Genomic DNA, 16,275 nt, shown 5'->3' with positions numbered 1-16,275 from the left:
GTGTCTTGCTGTTCAAATTAAGTCCAAACAACATTTTTCAAGTTTATTTCAAGTGTTAGCTTCAAATGTGACTTCAAACGTGAGCATACATACCATATCTAAAAAAAAAAAAAAAAAAAAGATATAGCAACTACATGTCTTTGAAAAAAATCATTTATCAGAAATTTTGGATGTTCGTCTTCAAGAACATCTAAAATGTATACGCTTTTTAAAAAAATATTTTGTATAATATGATAATTTTAAACTGTGGGTGACAGAATAGTTTTGGAAAATATGTTACGTCAGCTGCCACACCCACAGACGCTGATATTACGTAGCGTTACGCCTGAATAAGCCAGCAACTTCAGTGTTCTTTCTCATAGTAAAACTGAAGGAAAATGCGGTTTCTTTGACAACTTCGCAGTTTATTCTGGGACTACGCAGCGCAGGACCTGATGGAACACCCTGACATCTAAACGGCTGACGTCTAAAAGAAAACAGGAGCTCAACGTTTAACAGAAACAGAAGAAGCAACAGGAGGTTGAGCAGGGCTAACATGGCGAGCCGCAGCAGGTTGCGAGCTCCCGAATAAATGTAAAGCGAATCGAAACTTGAAAGGAGAGGGGCGTTTGTCTGAGGGACTTTTACACAGCTTGATATTACATGGATTCTCGGAGTTGACCAGGACTGGAACACCACCTCCGAAGCCGTATGGCGTCCACTCAAGCCCGATTAGGCCAGCAGGCCTTAGCGTTGCTAGATGTGGCTCTAAGAGTTCCATGTATTTTTACTATCGACGTCATTTTTAACTCTTACTACGACCAGGGATCGGGATGGGCTGGGGCAACAGGAAAAGTGTTGATCAGAGTTATGGGTAAGTATTTTTTTTAAGAGGGAAGAGATCAAGAGCCTCCAGTAAATGTCAACAAGCAACAGCTAGCTCTGACAGCTAAGCTAGCTAACTGAAGCTGCGCTATCTTGTCTACCACCTGTCAGACCGATTAAAGCCGACTTAACTACCAGCAGGAGAACGCATTCAGATCAGATCTGTTTGATTAACTGCTTAACTAGATTGTATGCTTTATTATTCATTCGGCTGTGTCTTTAACAGCTCTCTGACTTTCTCGGTTACTGCTAACGCAAAGAGTATAGCCACAGGTGCAATGTCAATATTTGTCTCGCCGTTCTTAATAGCTGTTGGGGGTGTTCTGGCAGCTTGACATTGTGCCTGTCCAAAACCTCTACCTTTACAAATGAAGCTGGAACTTTCTTAAAATGTGGTTTATGTATTGTTACGTTACACAGCTAAGGCTACCGCCAGTACAACATTTGGTGCGTTGTTTCGAATGACACATTTTTAGTGTAGCTTTTGATATGTTTTTTTTTAATTTTTTTATAGCTAAATCTTTTCTATGGATTTAACAGGCAGATTACATAATGCTACCGCGTGGGAGACCTTTGAACGGTTCAGGGCTATGGTACAAACTTCTTGGTGATAGTTAAGAGTGAAGTTTAATCTCAAAACAACATTTTTAATTTACAGTTGGCATAAAGTGGCCAAAGCAATTTTTTGGTGTGTTTTAATTTGGTTGTAAGCCGTGAAAAACACGTTTACAGAGGGTTTAGAAAAGCTCACACCTTTTTTTAGGTCACATTACCACAAACCTCATTGTATTTTAATGGGTTTTTATTGTAACAGAAGAATATAAAGTAGTCCTTAATGGAGGTCTGGAAGGTTAATGATGCACACTTCACCTTTTAGAACCACCAATTAGAAGTATAAGATTTGGGGGCACTTCCTACCAGCTAGGCACATTGAGAGACACAAATGTACCTCCTTTTCCTTTGAAAAATTTCTCAAGCTCAGACTGACGGAGAGGATAATGCCTAAAAACAATAATCATGTTTATTATTTAACTTTATTTACCTTTATAACCCCTGGACATAAATCTACAATAGCAAGAGAGAACAGAAAATCTGCAATCTTCTATATTTCCTGAAAAATTAATAGTTTGTGCAATAAACATTTTCATCATCATTGCTTACAGTGTGTGTGGTATGCTGTTTGTCTCAGGTGTCCTCATCTCCACTGTGGTGCTGCTGCTCTCCCAGAAAGCCTTGTTCAAGTTCTACACTCTCTTCCTTGCTGTCCTCCTTGGCTCGGCAGCAGTCCTCATAAACTACTACGCCACCTCGCACATAGACTTCTACAGTGCATACTGCAAAGCAGCACTGGAGTTCAGACTGCTGCCCAGAAATGGGACGACGCTCTGGCTCGGCATGGCCGCTGTCCAGCTGATGTTTGGCATTGGATACGTGTTCCTGCTCAATCTCCAGTCGGTGTTTGCGGCTCTGGTGGTTTTGGACATCATGATCCCTCTGTGGGGGATGATGATAGAGCTTCCCGCGGACGTCAGGCACATGACGGCGGTTGTCTCGGGCCTGGCGCTCGCTCTAAACACAGCTGTCTGCCTAGCCATGAGGCTGAAGTGGTTCTACTACTCGTGTCGGTACGTCTACTTGCTGGTGCGGCACATGTACAGGATTTACGGACTTCAGCTGCTGCTGGAAGACACATGGAAAAGAATCCGGTTTCCCGATGTTCTGCGAATGTTCTGGCTGAGCCGGGTCACTGCCCAGGCACTCATACTGGTCTATGTTGTGCGAGCGGTGAGGAAGGAGAGTGGAGATGCAGCAGGTGGAGTTACGGAGGGGAGCTCTGATGCACAAGTAAGTAGCAGTTTGTTTCTTGATAATTTCCACATGCCATCAATTTGAATGCCTTTTCCTTAGTACCTGAAATATTTTAGTAAAAAACAAAAATAATAATAGTTTCCTAAGTTGTGCAGGTGTTTTAAATTCTTAATTTTCAATTTTTTAAATTGTAAATTTCCTGTGCAGTTTTTGGGGAATTGTCTCATTATCACTTTTTTTGGATGTTTTTAGGGTTACCTGTTCAGCTGGGACGTGTTCTGGGATCTGACGAGCAACCTGATCATCTCTGGATGCGATTCCACTCTGACTGTGTTGGGCATGAGCGCTGTCATTTCCTCCATGGCACACTACCTTGGCCTCAGCATCCTAGCTTTCATAGGTATTAGCTTTGTTTGTGTTATAGAAGCATGTGTACAAAACTTTGTAAAGTGGTTCTTGGTTTTGAGCTTTATCTTCTTTGAAATGTCCAGGTTCGACTGAGGAAGAGGATAAGCGCTTAGGCTTCGTGGCTCCTGTTCTATTCTTTATTCTGGCTCTACAGACTGGCCTCAGCAGCCTGGATCCAGATGAACGTTTGGTATGTCACAGGATTAAAGCGTCGTGTATTTTTGCTAAAACTGGATATTTATACTAAGTTTTGCTTTCAATTTTATCTGTTAGGTTTCTTCTTATATTTTTATAGCCCTTTTTGGGATGTGTGGATGAAGATTTCTGTCTCTTAACATTCCTATATGAGTAATCACAGATTAAAAGTTCCATCTCAAGATTCAATTAAAGGGTTTACATTGCAAACGCACTCATACATCAGTTTAATTAAAATATGGGTCAAAGGGTGCAGGGTGGAGTAGATGTAAAAGGACAAACAGCCTTTTTTTAGAGAGGCTGTTCTTCTTGAACTCAGCAACTCAGTGGTTGACTCAATCTTTGCTGGATGTCCGCCCCCTTTTCTTTCTGAACCATTTGAGTAAATACCAATTATTTCAACAACTCGACGGCTCCACTCGAACATCTCCATGTCTCATTCATTTTAATATCTTTTCAATTGCCTTCTTTCTTACAGTGCTTTGTAAAAGTTTTCATACCTGTAGAACTTTTTCACATTTTATCAGGATTAAAAAAACCCTGTATTCCACCCATAATTATATTTTCAGCTGGTCCTATTGAGCAGCAAAACCAGTCCAAGAAAACAGAAGGAAGTTTTTCTCTCACCCAGGTGTCTGAAGGTTTCAAAACTTAAAGCATTGATGTTATTGAATGAAGGTCACACAACTTAAAACTGTAGACATTACAAGTGGCCTTCAAACTTTTCTTTTCCACTGTAAGATAAACATTTTTTGTGTTGAAATGGGATAAAGGCTCATGAGGAAGATAGTGACCCTTGAGTTTTTGTCTGAAACGATGCGTTGGTGACAAAACGTCTGTGTCACTTTTCCACCAAGGTCCGCTTGAGCCGTAACATGTGCCTTCTACTGACGGCCATCCTGCACTTTATTCACGGCATGACCGACCCCGTCCTGATGTCCCTCAGCGCATCCCACGTCTCTTCCTTTCGCCGCCACTTCCCTGTTCTGCTGGTGTCCGTGGCCCTCTTCATACTCCCCGTAGCGCTCAGCTTCGCCCTCTGGCATCACTACGCCCTCAACACGTGGCTCTTCGCGGTCACAGCCTTCTGTGTTGAGCTCTGTCTCAAGGTGAGTGCCAAAAGGTTTAATCTTTTAGCATTAGTTATGATGCTGTTTAAAATGGTTTAACTGCTTCACGTTCTTATCTCCGTTTGCTTCAGGTCGTGGTATCTTTAACGGTCTACGGTCTTTTCATGGTTGACGGATTCTCCAACGTCCTTTGGGAGAAGCTGGATGACTATGTCTACTATGTGCGTTCCACCGGCAACATCATCGAGTTCCTGTTTGGTGTCATCATGTTTGGAAACGGCGCCTACACCATGATGTTTGAGTCGGGCAGCAAGATTCGTGCTTGCATGATGTGTCTGCACGCCTACTTCAACATCTACCTTCAGGCTAAGAACGGTTGGAAGACCTTCATCAACCGACGCACCGCCGTGAAGAAGATCAACTCCTTGCCGGAGGTCCGAGGCGACCAGCTGAGGGACATTGAGGACGTGTGTGCCATCTGTTACCAGGAGTTTGCCAGCTCGGCGCGCCTCACGCCATGTCACCATCACTTCCACGCGCTGTGCCTGAGGAAGTGGCTTTACATCCAGGACACATGCCCCATGTGCCACCAGAGAGTTTACGTCGAGGACGATGGCCGAGACAGAGCTGCTTTCTCTAACAACAACGGGGGCTACGCAGCGCCGCAGGACGCCGTTGCAGCAGGCCCACCAGTTCAAGGAGAAAACCCGCACGGACAGCCGGTAGCCGAGCTGCTGCCAAACGGAGCGGCAGCAGGGGCGCACGCCGCTGGAGGACCACCGGGGCTCGACGATTTGGTGGAGGACAACGACAGCATAGAGTACGACGAAGACGAGTGGGGGACTCAGAATGGCAGCACACCGATAGAAGAAGAGTATATCAATGACGACACAGACTCTACAGAAGACTGACGAGAGAGGATCTATAGAAAATAATATACATATATCTTTATTATATTTAAGTTAAAAAGAACACTTAAATTGTTCTCGGAAAATTGTCAGGGATCTCAGTCTCTCTGTTTCTCCTTAGTTTCTTTTGAGTTTTACTCTATAAGGGCTTGTGGAAAGAGTAAAAGCTGCTCTCAGTCTGTGTGTGTGTGTGTCGAGTGGATGTGTGGGCAAGATGTAGACCAGAAACTCATGTTGCTCTTTTTTTTTAATTTCCATTAAAAAGTCATCAGAAATTCATAAAAAAAATTCAAATTCTCATTGCCTTGATGCAGTTATACAAAAGTCAGTTTTTATTAAGGTTCGTCTTTGAAGAGCTACAGGGAAGCGGTGTTGTCAGGATGCCTCTGGGTTATGTGCCGACATTTAATGTGCTTAGACAGTGACTTAAAACAGTCATGCTCCCTTGTAATTTATAAAAAATGCTGGATAATTTAAACACTGCGACTTTTTTTATTTTTCAATTCTGAGATCTGTTTAGTTTTGGATTCATTCTCCTTTTTTCCATTCTCTCAGTTGTCACCTTAGTCCTTTGACAAACTTGCTGTTTTAGTTTTTCTAAAGTAATCACTTTTCAATCATAAGTAATTGATTTGATGAGTTTCTTGGGGTTAGTCTTTGTGAAAGCTGCAGAAACTCATCTTAAACCAGCTCTGATCTCCCATCATTCAACAATTTGTAGATTTTGATTGGCTCAGGTTTGTCGTGAACTCAGTATTTTTGTCCTTTAAGTGAAATCCTTGTGAAATAGGCCAGTGTGAAGGCACTCGCTGGTGGAAAAACCGAGGTTCGTTTGATTAAAGATTAACTTGCTACTGTAGTCCCTGATATACCTCTCATTGCTTACTACTGGTCTCTTCTGTGACCTCACTTAATGTGTACGTTGTCGTACATATGATGAAACCTGTGCACATTTTCTCTGTAATATGAAAGGTTTCAGGTGATTTGTTTCTATTAATATTTACATTTTTCTGCACAAGTTATACAATTAGGTTAAATTCCTGCTTCAGGTGCAGAACGACTTACTTATAGTTAGACTACTGGTTCTAGAAAAAGAAAATCGGTTGCAATTAAAAAAAAAACATGATGGTAAAATTGCCAACTCTTCTGTACACATTACTTGAAAGGGAAAAAGTATTTTTAAAATATCAGGTGAAATATTTTTCTGCTGGATGGATGTCATTTTCCAGATGGTTATATCAGTCATTAAACATGCAGTCTTGTTTCTTAAAGCATTACTTTTCAATGTATCCCTTGTGCAATATGGCTGAAGGTGTGAGCTTCTTGCCTCGAGTTCTACTGCAGGAGTTTCTTCAATAACATGGGGGCAGCCAAGGCTTCTAAAACTACCACTGTTTTCTGATTTTTGCAAATTATCATATACACTATGACATACATTGCAATTTTGATCAACACTTCTTACTGTTCAAAAATGCTAATGCCTGGTACATGACTAAGGCAAGTTGACTGAAATGTCTATTTTTTTCTGCCTTGAAACAAGAATTTAGTCAACCTCAGTATCTAGAAATCTTAACATTGAATTTCTTGATTTAAAAAAAATATTTTTCAAACATAGATCTGAGTATTGTGGTAAAGATTTAATAATTTTGAATTCTGTGAGGGTTTATCGACAAGCTGATGATCATAACACATACATACTGGTAGTTGAAGATGACCTACAAGGAACTTGATCAAGTGTTAGGGAATATGATTGGAAAGCTGTGCTTTTTAATATGCTCGAGCTGTGAAGGATTTTGATTGTTAGTTTAATCTTAAAGCTTTTTGAAAGGTAAAAGCTGTTAATTTTGCCTTTTGTTTTAAAAAGACTTATGTAAATAAAATTGTCTTTGATATTGCATTTTGACCACTGTCTTTATTGCAAATTTTTACTGTGGTTTTCCAAACTTTTTTTTAACATTATTAAATACTAATCCACTGTAAAATGTAATGTATAAAGATGTTGATTCAATTAGCCACTATAGGGTGCTGTTCCACCATAGTGCTAACGTTTCAGTATTACCAGATTCCTTAATGGACTTGATTTGAGCTTTCCAAACATTAACTCTTTGCAGATTGTTAAATTTTGGCTGCAATTCTTAAGTCACGGAAACAAATAATTAGTTCTTTGATTTTCATGAAATGAATAAAATAGATATACATTCAAAGATCTGGCTATGTAAAAATACAATATAAGTAGGATAAAAAAATTTATCTATCCTTCGGAATAATGTTTAAATTTATTATGAAAATTAGAACCGGAAACACTAAGCTTTACTTCTAAACTCTGAATCAACAGCTTCCGGTTTTCCTCTTGACTTGACTCTCCTGTAGTTCCAGTTCGGTTTCGGCTTGAACTTCATGTGTTAAACTCCTGACCACCCATTTTTAGGAGATCATGAGGTTTGGGCGACGGACAGCGCGAAAACAGACTATGTCCGTTTTCTCAACGTGTTGCTTGGGATTTACAGATTTTAAAAGTCGTCAATTCATTCTTTAGTTGACGTCGAATGAGGCTAGTAGGACCGACCAACACGCAACTTTGAGCCCCAGCGCCAGTCTTTGGTGGAGCGGAGAGTCGTCTTCGTACCTCGCCGTTCGAAGAACCCTCATATAAATTAGGTTTTACATGTTATAATCTGACTTAGTTATGTATACCGGGACAATGCTTAAGGTATGCCTGCGGAAAGCTCTTTGGCCGACTGTACAGAAGTTACCGTCGGGACTGAGGCAGTCTCCAGCAGCGGCGGTTGTGGCGCTGAGACTCCCGGGGACAACGCGACACTCGCCGTGCTGCTGGATGGGAACACATGGGAGAAACGAGCCCAGGGAGACACTCAACTCTCCCAAAAGGGCCAAAGAGTTTATTTATCGCCTACACCCGAATGAGAGGACGTGTTTACTGCAGGAGCTTCAGATTTTCGAGTCCAAAGCAATCGCTCAAGGTAAGAAATTAACAGCTCGGGTTAAAGGTGCAACTCCATGACAAACTGAGATTTGATGGGAGGCCACAGGCTATTCGCAGGCAGTGCGCCAGTATTTATACTGCTCCCACATGAGTGAAGTCAAATGCTTTAGTTTATGGATTGTTGCACAGCAGGGTGCAAACTTTATCCATTGTTAGTAAACTCTACAAGTCGGCAGGAAATTTTATTTAACCAATGTTTTTTTATTTGTGCTAAAGTTTAAATGAAATTCTATAAATTATAGAGGCTGCAATAAATCAGAAGATCAAGCCCCCAGCTTACAATGAGTTGACATATTGATGTAAACGTGATAACATCAGGCGGTTGCTGTTGAACTTGCACTAATTTTAGTGGTACCCTTAAAGCAGAAGGGTTTGTTTCACACATAAACAGTAACCAGTCTGTCAGTAAACTGCAAAGTTGGTACTGGAGGCCAAAAAGCTAAACTTAATTTAGCAATAACACCAGCAGAAGAAGCATTCATACGTGTATTGATATGAAACGAAGTAGATTGCATGTTGTAAATTGTAATTTTTCTCCAGCCCTGCTCCTCAAGACGCATTTCCCTGCATGTTTAACTTGGAGGGCATTGTGCCTTCAGGACCAGGGTTGATGTTAAATTATAGGCATATATCTAGACCTGGAGACATGGACCCACAGTGTGTCACTCCTGCTATTCCAGTCTGTCAGAAAGGTTGTTCATCCTGTACAGAAGTCCCAAAATAAATAAAAAAAAGAAAAGAAAAATCATAAATAGTTATTTATCTTGGTGTTCAGATTAAACTGAGAATAATCATCATGACATGACAATGGACTAAATACATAAATAATAAAACAAATACACATCTCTGTTTTAGAAAAGTAAAAACAATAAATGTCAATATCATACAGTTAAGTCCAAAATTATTCATACAGCAGGCAGATTTAGGGAGAAAGTACCCATTTAATTTTAACAAGTTTTTTTTTTTTTTTTTTTTTTTCTTTCAAAATGAAACTAACTACGTTTTGGAGTGGCTGACATAGGACTAATAGAAAACCTGTGAGAGGAGCTTAAGATTAGGGTGATGGTAAGGACACCTTACAATCTCAAAGACAAGGACACATTGTCAAAATACCCCAGCAGTTATCAGAAGGGTTAGATTGCTGCAGTGCCAATACATTTTCTTATTGACCATTATGAAACCTATAAGCAATTCTCAGTATAAATTTTTTAAAAATATGTTAAATTTATTTTTCCAAAATTGATACCTGTGTTTATATGGTTTCATCATTAGAGGTGCACAGATATGAAAAGTTGTCCTGATATCGAATGTCTAATAACCTTTCAACAGTGTAAAAAATGACCATAGTGGTGACCTTGCCTTTCTACGCCAGCTAAGCACAACCCAGTCCTGGGCTGCATCACTATCACTACACGAATACCACATGAGCAACCCCCTTACTCTCCTGAAACTCCAAGATAAAAATAAACATTGCTATTACTATCAGCCAATAACAGTGTTCTATAAGTTTTACTTATAGAACTGATACCATTTTGTTAAAAAATGACACCGGTGTTAATGCTGATAAATATTGCATCCATATTTATCCTCTGAGAGTAAAGTCGAGTTTATTTGTGTAGCACAATTCAGCAACAAGGCAGTTCTAAGTCCTTTATTACATAAAGACAACCTGATCCCTTTTACTAACAGAAACAAATTTATTTAAAAAAACAAATTGAATTCTGTCAGAGTTATGAATATTTCTGGAGTTACTGTATATAAAAATGTAAATATCACTGTGTTTCACTATGTAGACCTGAACATCCGATTGGTTAACCTGCAGAATGAGGTCTCTACTGACAAATCATAGTTACTATCCAAGTCTGACCCTCACCTGCTGATTGATTATTGCCTATTTAATTATATCTCGCAAATAAAGTCATTTATGAGACTAATTTAATTATACATATTTAATAAATTATTTACTTGTTTCCATTTTAATTGGTTTTTGACACATATAAGTTGACATTTATTGATTTTTTTTAATTGTGGCCCTTTGGAGTTCTATGCAAGAACATGTTTGTGAGGGGTGAAAGCTGCAATCTTATACTCTTGTCAAAGCACTACAAGTCATTTATGACCCATTTATGATGTGTTGCTCACCATTACAAAATCTTTGTGAGCTTTACTGCGCTTCTTGGCTGTTCTTTTCTATCCAGGATTTGTGCCAAGCTGTTCTCAGCTTCTTTCTTTTCTGGCTCACAAATTGCTCTACATGGAACAAGCGAAGGATGCTGATGCTCATATCCTCCTGCTTTGGAACAGGAATATGTTGTTTTCACTACAGTAATCTGTTTACTCAGTCATAAGACCAGCTCTATTTCAAGACTGTGGAAGTTGGTAGAAACATTGACTGTTTTGTGAAGTCATTGCTGGTTTCATTTGATCTTGAGGCAATTTGTCTCAAGACCAGAGTGACTCATCATAATGTCCAAAACACTAAAACCATCTTCTGAGTCAGTAGTTCAAAACTTCAGGGAAATCTGCATGTTCTTTGCTTGGAAAAAAGTCATGATTTTTATCTCCATGTGTTGGTCTATGCCATATGGATTTCAGATGTGCTCTGTGTTGCTGAGACTAATACGTTTTACACTTGACAAACCTGCCAGTTATGGAGAATCTGAGTTGAACTCATCAGTTTTTTCTAATCTTTAATAACTTTTGTTGAGTCGTGTGTTTTTCTTCTGCTTGCTATATGGTATTGCCCAAAATCTAACGTCTTATTCAAAAAGTCATATAATACTGAAACTGTTGCAGATGTGTTGTTTTAACTGGAAGAGATAAAGTTGTACCTCCTGACTGTCTTTATCCTTTTATTTTGCACAAGACAGCTAATTATTACCGTGCACCCAAGCTGCTCATTAAGGCGACGGAAATTCAGCTTTTTCTTTAGCTAATACTCCTTTTCCACCTGGTAATTTCTATACTGCCCAGTGAATAACAGGGTTTTCTTTTACACATTGATGAACCAAGGAGAGAAGCTTGTGTGTTCAATCTGAAAGACATCTTTGATGTTTCCTCAGAGACTCTTAATTACCCAGAGACCCAGCATTATGTTTTGTACTCGTATTGTTAGGGTTGACTCATAAGTGAACCCAATGAACCTTGCTACTCTCCTCCTTACCCATTTATTTAATTTCCTTGGGGGATCAATAAAGTGTTTTTGAATTGAATTATTTTGGTAACACATTTATTTTTATTTTTTTTGCAGAGAGTGTTGTGTAAGACATTTCATATCAAATCAATTTCTACATGAAGAATTAAAAACAATAGATATATTTGGCTGAAAATGTTTTTTAATAAGTTTCCCAAAATGGAAAAAAAAAGTAAATGAATTAATAGAAGCATTAGATTGATTTTCCCTGTGTTGAGTCCCTAGAAAGTCAACACAGAAGGTCACAATGTTTTGGCATTTCATGATTTGTAAAGCAGTAAATGTCAAACTGGCAAAAGGAGCCCCTTTAGAGACAGCTTGACCCAAACAATAGGAAATTACTTCTTAGACATTGAACTCTTACATTAGAAATTTGGCACTGACGATATGTTGTCCATGCCGATGATGCACTACCAATTTGACAGCGCTGACATAAAATGACAGTTTCACCACAAACGACGCTGATCAATGATTGACTAGTTAGTACTGAAAAAATGGTCTGTCAAAACTGAGTAAAAGGATTCATTCCAAACCAGTGCCTCTACCACTATGCTTATTAAAAACCTGTGTGTGTAAGCAATATCAGTGTTGTAAAATACTATTTGAAATGCAATAATATTTGCCAACGTACACTGGACCCCTCCCTATTTGTGGTTAAGTATTCACAGACATTTCTATGAAACATAAGTTGAAATTATTTACAAAATGTTTGTGTATTTTCTTTGGCAGACCATTTCTAAAATATTGGGGAAAAACATGTAGCTTGAGAAGCTGAAATACTTTGGCACAATGCTACTTGACATGCCAATCAGCGTAAATCAGCCAATCTAGGAGTGTCATCTGTTTTTGTTGGTGCTTATTGTATTCTCAATAATACTTACTAAATCAATAATGGATTTAAGAAAAAAAACTGTTGCTGTTGGCTTCTGTGGTAAGGTTACATTTAGTGTTTCAAGTTCCATTTCAAACACAGCAGAAATGGAGAAGAGTGATGTAAATGTGGCATTATCAGGACTAATAACATCATAAATTTGTACTTCACATCATGGAGTCTTGGCCGCAACCCACACATTTGGGCCCATGATTTTGAATCTTTAATTTGAGTGACTGCGAATATTTTAAGACGAAATTGGCCTGGAAGTGAATGAGATTTCTTTATGTTTATAATACTGACTTATCTTCTTGGCTCCGTTTTACTGTGTTATTGTGCAGTATCATTAACTATAGCAGTACATCATGCTGCTGCACTGTCCAATGTTTTAATTAGACCATGTAGCTGAGTAGAGAAAGACGTTGGCGCTGAACGTCTGTGCTAATTAGCAACTTCAACCCCTTTAACTCTAACAACTAATGAGCTAAATGCCACCCAGGAGCAGCGAGGAGGGTGAAAGTGTTTACTTCAGAGCTCCAAAACATTTCTGACACGGTACTTACTAAATTACAATAAATATACATTTTGAGCATTTTGTAAACTTCTTTAATGCATTCAATTGGCTTGACTATCTTGAAATCAGTTTGGATATAACAAAAACTCTAACAAAACAAATCACAGCTTCAGAGAGATTTTTTTTTAGTACAATTTATGGTTAAAATGCAGCAAACAAAGATGTGTTCATGTTTACCTGGAGCATCATTAATATTAGCCACCGAGTCTGTTGTCAAGTCATATGATGACAGACCAGCTGTGACTGAGTTGGAGCTGCAGTTAGGAAAAAACATCTGGAGAAAAAGAATCTCTTGAGAGCCTCTTTTCCTTTTTACCCCACATGTAAATTCATATTGTAAATTCATGCTTTTGTTGTTTCATAAATCTAAAGCTCTGAATGTAGTTCAGCTTTCACTTGTCAAATTAGCTGTGCTTTTTAGCTAGAGTTTTTCAATTACAGTTCAGATTACTTAAAAAGCAGTTGCTAATGCTGGTCGGTAGCAGTTCATTTTTAAAAAAGTTGTTTGCGGCATCTTCTTAAAATTTTTTGTCTGTTCTTATTTTGTGTTTCCACCGGGTATGAAGAGTCTGCAACTAATATAATTTGAAAGGATGTTGCCATCATCGTTCTCCAGCCGACAATGATCTTTGTTTGTGGACGCCATCACTGCAACAGGGGAACGATTCAGAAAATACTTCCTGTTATTGGGCGCTCTTAATAAGTTAGACTGATGCAGCAGTTAGACAGACCTCCGTTTGGGAAGAAATATTATTTTGTCTTGATGTCCCTAGATCTTGTTCCATGACATCTCGTTAAAGCTGTTGTCCAAACCTCCTAATTCCTGTCAGAAGTCTGAAGGAAGTGTCGCTTTGCTGGGTGAAATACTTTGACTGATTCACCAGAACGATTGCAGTGAAAATGACCCTTGAGCTTAAAGTCAGCTTCATTCAAATTAAAAAGTTAGTATACAGTATCTGTGTTGTTTACCATTGAGCTTCTGCCTTTTTCTGTTTCTGCTCCAGCTTGACAAGATGTCCCACTGAGTCCAATTAAAATGCACTATCACTGTGGAAATCTGCAATGGCTCATGCTGCTTTGACATATGGGCAGTGGTCACAGTCCTGGGTTTTAATGTAGATAATGATGCTTTAGAATGTTCCTGTTAAGGCAGCTTGGGTGGCATCACAAGGGATTTTAGGTTATGAATAGGACTTTACTTCACTGGTAAAAGGTTATTATTAAGGGCTAATGTAAAGTCAAACTGTGCTGCTATGAAGAGAGAATTTCACCTAATGCAGAGACAGACTACACAGACATACAATAAACAAGATGCAACAGTTGAGTACGTTACTGGTGCCTGTGGCTGGTTACTGATGCAACAAACGTGCCATGAGTGCAAGGGTATTTCGCCTTTCTGTTTCTGCTGGCAGAGATGGGCACCATATTCAGTTGTTCCACATATTTTTTTTGAATTTGCTGCAGTTGGTTTATCTGCTATTTTGACACTGTTGAAAAAATAACTTCTGATTTACTATGGTAATCAACTGGGAATCATTTTGTTCCTACATATAGCTACAGGTTGACATATATCTCTAGTTATGTAATGTCAAAACAACGCTGGACTCAGAAGTTCCCTGAGACAATCCTGAAATCTAACATCTGTGTATAAACTTCAGCACTCCATTTATTTCTCTTTCAAGCAACAAAAAGTCTCCAGTGCTTGTATTATTTAAATAAACTCCACATTTCCATGAAATGCTCATGCAAATCAGCTCGTCTTCTTCCCACCTCTCACCTGGAGCCTTCCTCCTGATAGCCAGCCCTGAAATGTTAACTATTCCCTCTGAGATGATGGGGTCTTAACATTAGGAAAAAAACAAAACGGGTTGAATTGTTTTATTTATATTCACCTGCAGCTCTTAAAATACAATGGGCTCTTTGCACCTCAGCTTCCGCGTTCGGGGTAAAGCGGCTCGATTGTTTCCGATCCAATACAAATATCATTTACATTAGCTGCTTGCAGTGCTTGGCCAAGGTTTGTACATCGATCCGAAGCCCCAACAAGTCAGCTGGAGAAAGGTTTTAAGATGTTCACCTCGTTATACATTCACTGACACGAAGGTGAGTTTTACTTAAACTTTGTGGCTAACATTAACGTTAGCTTATGCTAGTAGGCAATATTCTCGGACATTGTTCTTGTAAAATGTGTTATTTAAGTATCTAAACATTCTAACGGACAATGTATTTATCTTATTTTCAAGTATATTATGTGTGTTTATTGTCGTTAGTGTCACAGACTAACGGGGAGGTTACGGTTCGGACTTTTTACTTCCGAAGCCTGACGAAGCTCAACAAGCCTCATAGCTTGACAGTAGCGCAGCTCTGGTGTCAGAGATCTGGTTCAGCTGTTCAGGTTCAAAGTTGCTGCTTTTAGAAAAATATGACCGTGTTGCTTCATGTCTCCGTGTTATTTCGTTTTATTACCTTTGCATGTTTCTTGTGAAGAGCTCAGATAGGACAGTGTTTACAGCAGTATGTACAGGCGGATCAGTTGCTCGGCTGTCTGGCTCTGGTCTGCTCTCTGGTTCCCATAAACTCTTTCAGGCTGAATATAGAAGTGATTCCATGGAAATAACTCAGGGAGGCTCCTTTATTTACCATCCGTATCCCCGGTAGTTTTAGGCTGATCCGGAGTGAAGTGAAGGCTGCAAACTTTGCTGTGCGGCGTTAGCTGGTAGCGACAGATATTTACAAGCCATCTTCTTAATTCAGGATCGCTTGGAAATTAACGAAAACTTAAAAGCCCATTATATTAGGAAGACAACAATGTTAATAGTATTGTTTTTTTGCATCTGAAATACGACTTAGTCTTTTCTACCAGTCATGGTAACTCAAAGCGGAAAAAAGTGAGCCGCATTAGCTCCTGGAGATGTGACGTCAACGCCTTAGGTGCAAAGAGCCCATTGTTTGTGGTTTAATGCAGTGGATGTTCATCTACAATAGAGAACAGTATTTATTTTTTTCCTAGCCATTCATGTCACCAAAAATATAGAAGTATGGCACTACAAAAATATTTGTCATCATTATCTATAATCTGAGGCTGAATGGTGGAATCTGAAATTGACAAAGTGACTTCCCAAAGGAAACTATTTTCTGCACTCACCTGTCTGGAGCTTACAGACACAGCAGTCCTCGGCAGCAGAGGTTTATGCTGCAGCAAGATGTTGGCCAATACCGGTAATATACTGAACATGGCCTTGGGTTTTGTGTTTGAGAGAGAATTGCTTTTTTTTGAGAGAGAGAGGGAATGTAGGGGGGACCTTTTATGATGAAACCAAAGCTCTTTAAATTTGAACTGCTCAGAGACTGGAGCTTTCAAGTATTCAGGAATAGTTTT

At 39.2% G+C, this 16,275-nt stretch overlaps 2 protein-coding genes across 2 annotated transcripts in view; both read left to right on the top strand.

Annotated features, from left to right (window-relative positions):
- The first annotated feature begins 138 nt into the window (after window positions 1-138).
- rnf139 (ring finger protein 139) lies at window positions 139-7,151 on the top strand. Its single transcript, XM_014990586.2, has 6 exons — window positions 139-853; window positions 2,054-2,709; window positions 2,926-3,073; window positions 3,165-3,271; window positions 4,134-4,385; window positions 4,478-7,151. Exons 1-6 carry the CDS (start codon window positions 691-693, stop codon window positions 5,255-5,257), a joined length of 2,106 nt encoding a protein of 701 aa, XP_014846072.2. The 5' UTR covers window positions 139-690; the 3' UTR covers window positions 5,258-7,151.
- A 435-nt stretch (window positions 7,152-7,586) lies between these two features.
- tmem65 (transmembrane protein 65) overlaps window positions 7,587-16,275 on the top strand; it is a 29,272-nt gene continuing 20,583 nt past the window's right edge. The window contains exon 1 of the mRNA XM_014990591.2: window positions 7,587-8,235. Within this exon, the coding sequence (XP_014846077.2) occupies window positions 7,941-8,235 (295 nt within the window). The 5' untranslated portion in view covers window positions 7,587-7,940. The remainder of the gene's footprint in view (window positions 8,236-16,275) is intronic.

Source organism: Poecilia mexicana, unplaced genomic scaffold, assembly GCF_051168715.1.
Source record: "Poecilia mexicana isolate PSO_F unplaced genomic scaffold, ASM5116871v1 scaffold_11, whole genome shotgun sequence".
Classification (NCBI taxonomy): Eukaryota; Metazoa; Chordata; class Actinopteri; order Cyprinodontiformes; family Poeciliidae; genus Poecilia; species Poecilia mexicana.
The sequence above is the reverse complement of the archived record's forward strand: the minus strand, read 5'-3'. Positions and strand labels throughout refer to the sequence as shown.

What these genes read in the sequence shown, in the direction of transcription:
- rnf139 (XM_014990586.2), top strand. Translation starts at nt 691, where the DNA reads ATGGCGTCCACTCAAGCCCGATTAGGCCAGCAGGCCTTAGCGTTGCTA. An exon ending in AGTGTTGATCAGAGTTATGG is followed by an intron (nt 854 to 2,053) that starts GTAAGTATTTTT and finishes TGTTTGTCTCAG; the next exon opens with GTGTCCTCATCTCCACTGTG. An exon ending in AGGGGAGCTCTGATGCACAA is followed by an intron (nt 2,710 to 2,925) that starts GTAAGTAGCAGT and finishes GGATGTTTTTAG; the next exon opens with GGTTACCTGTTCAGCTGGGA.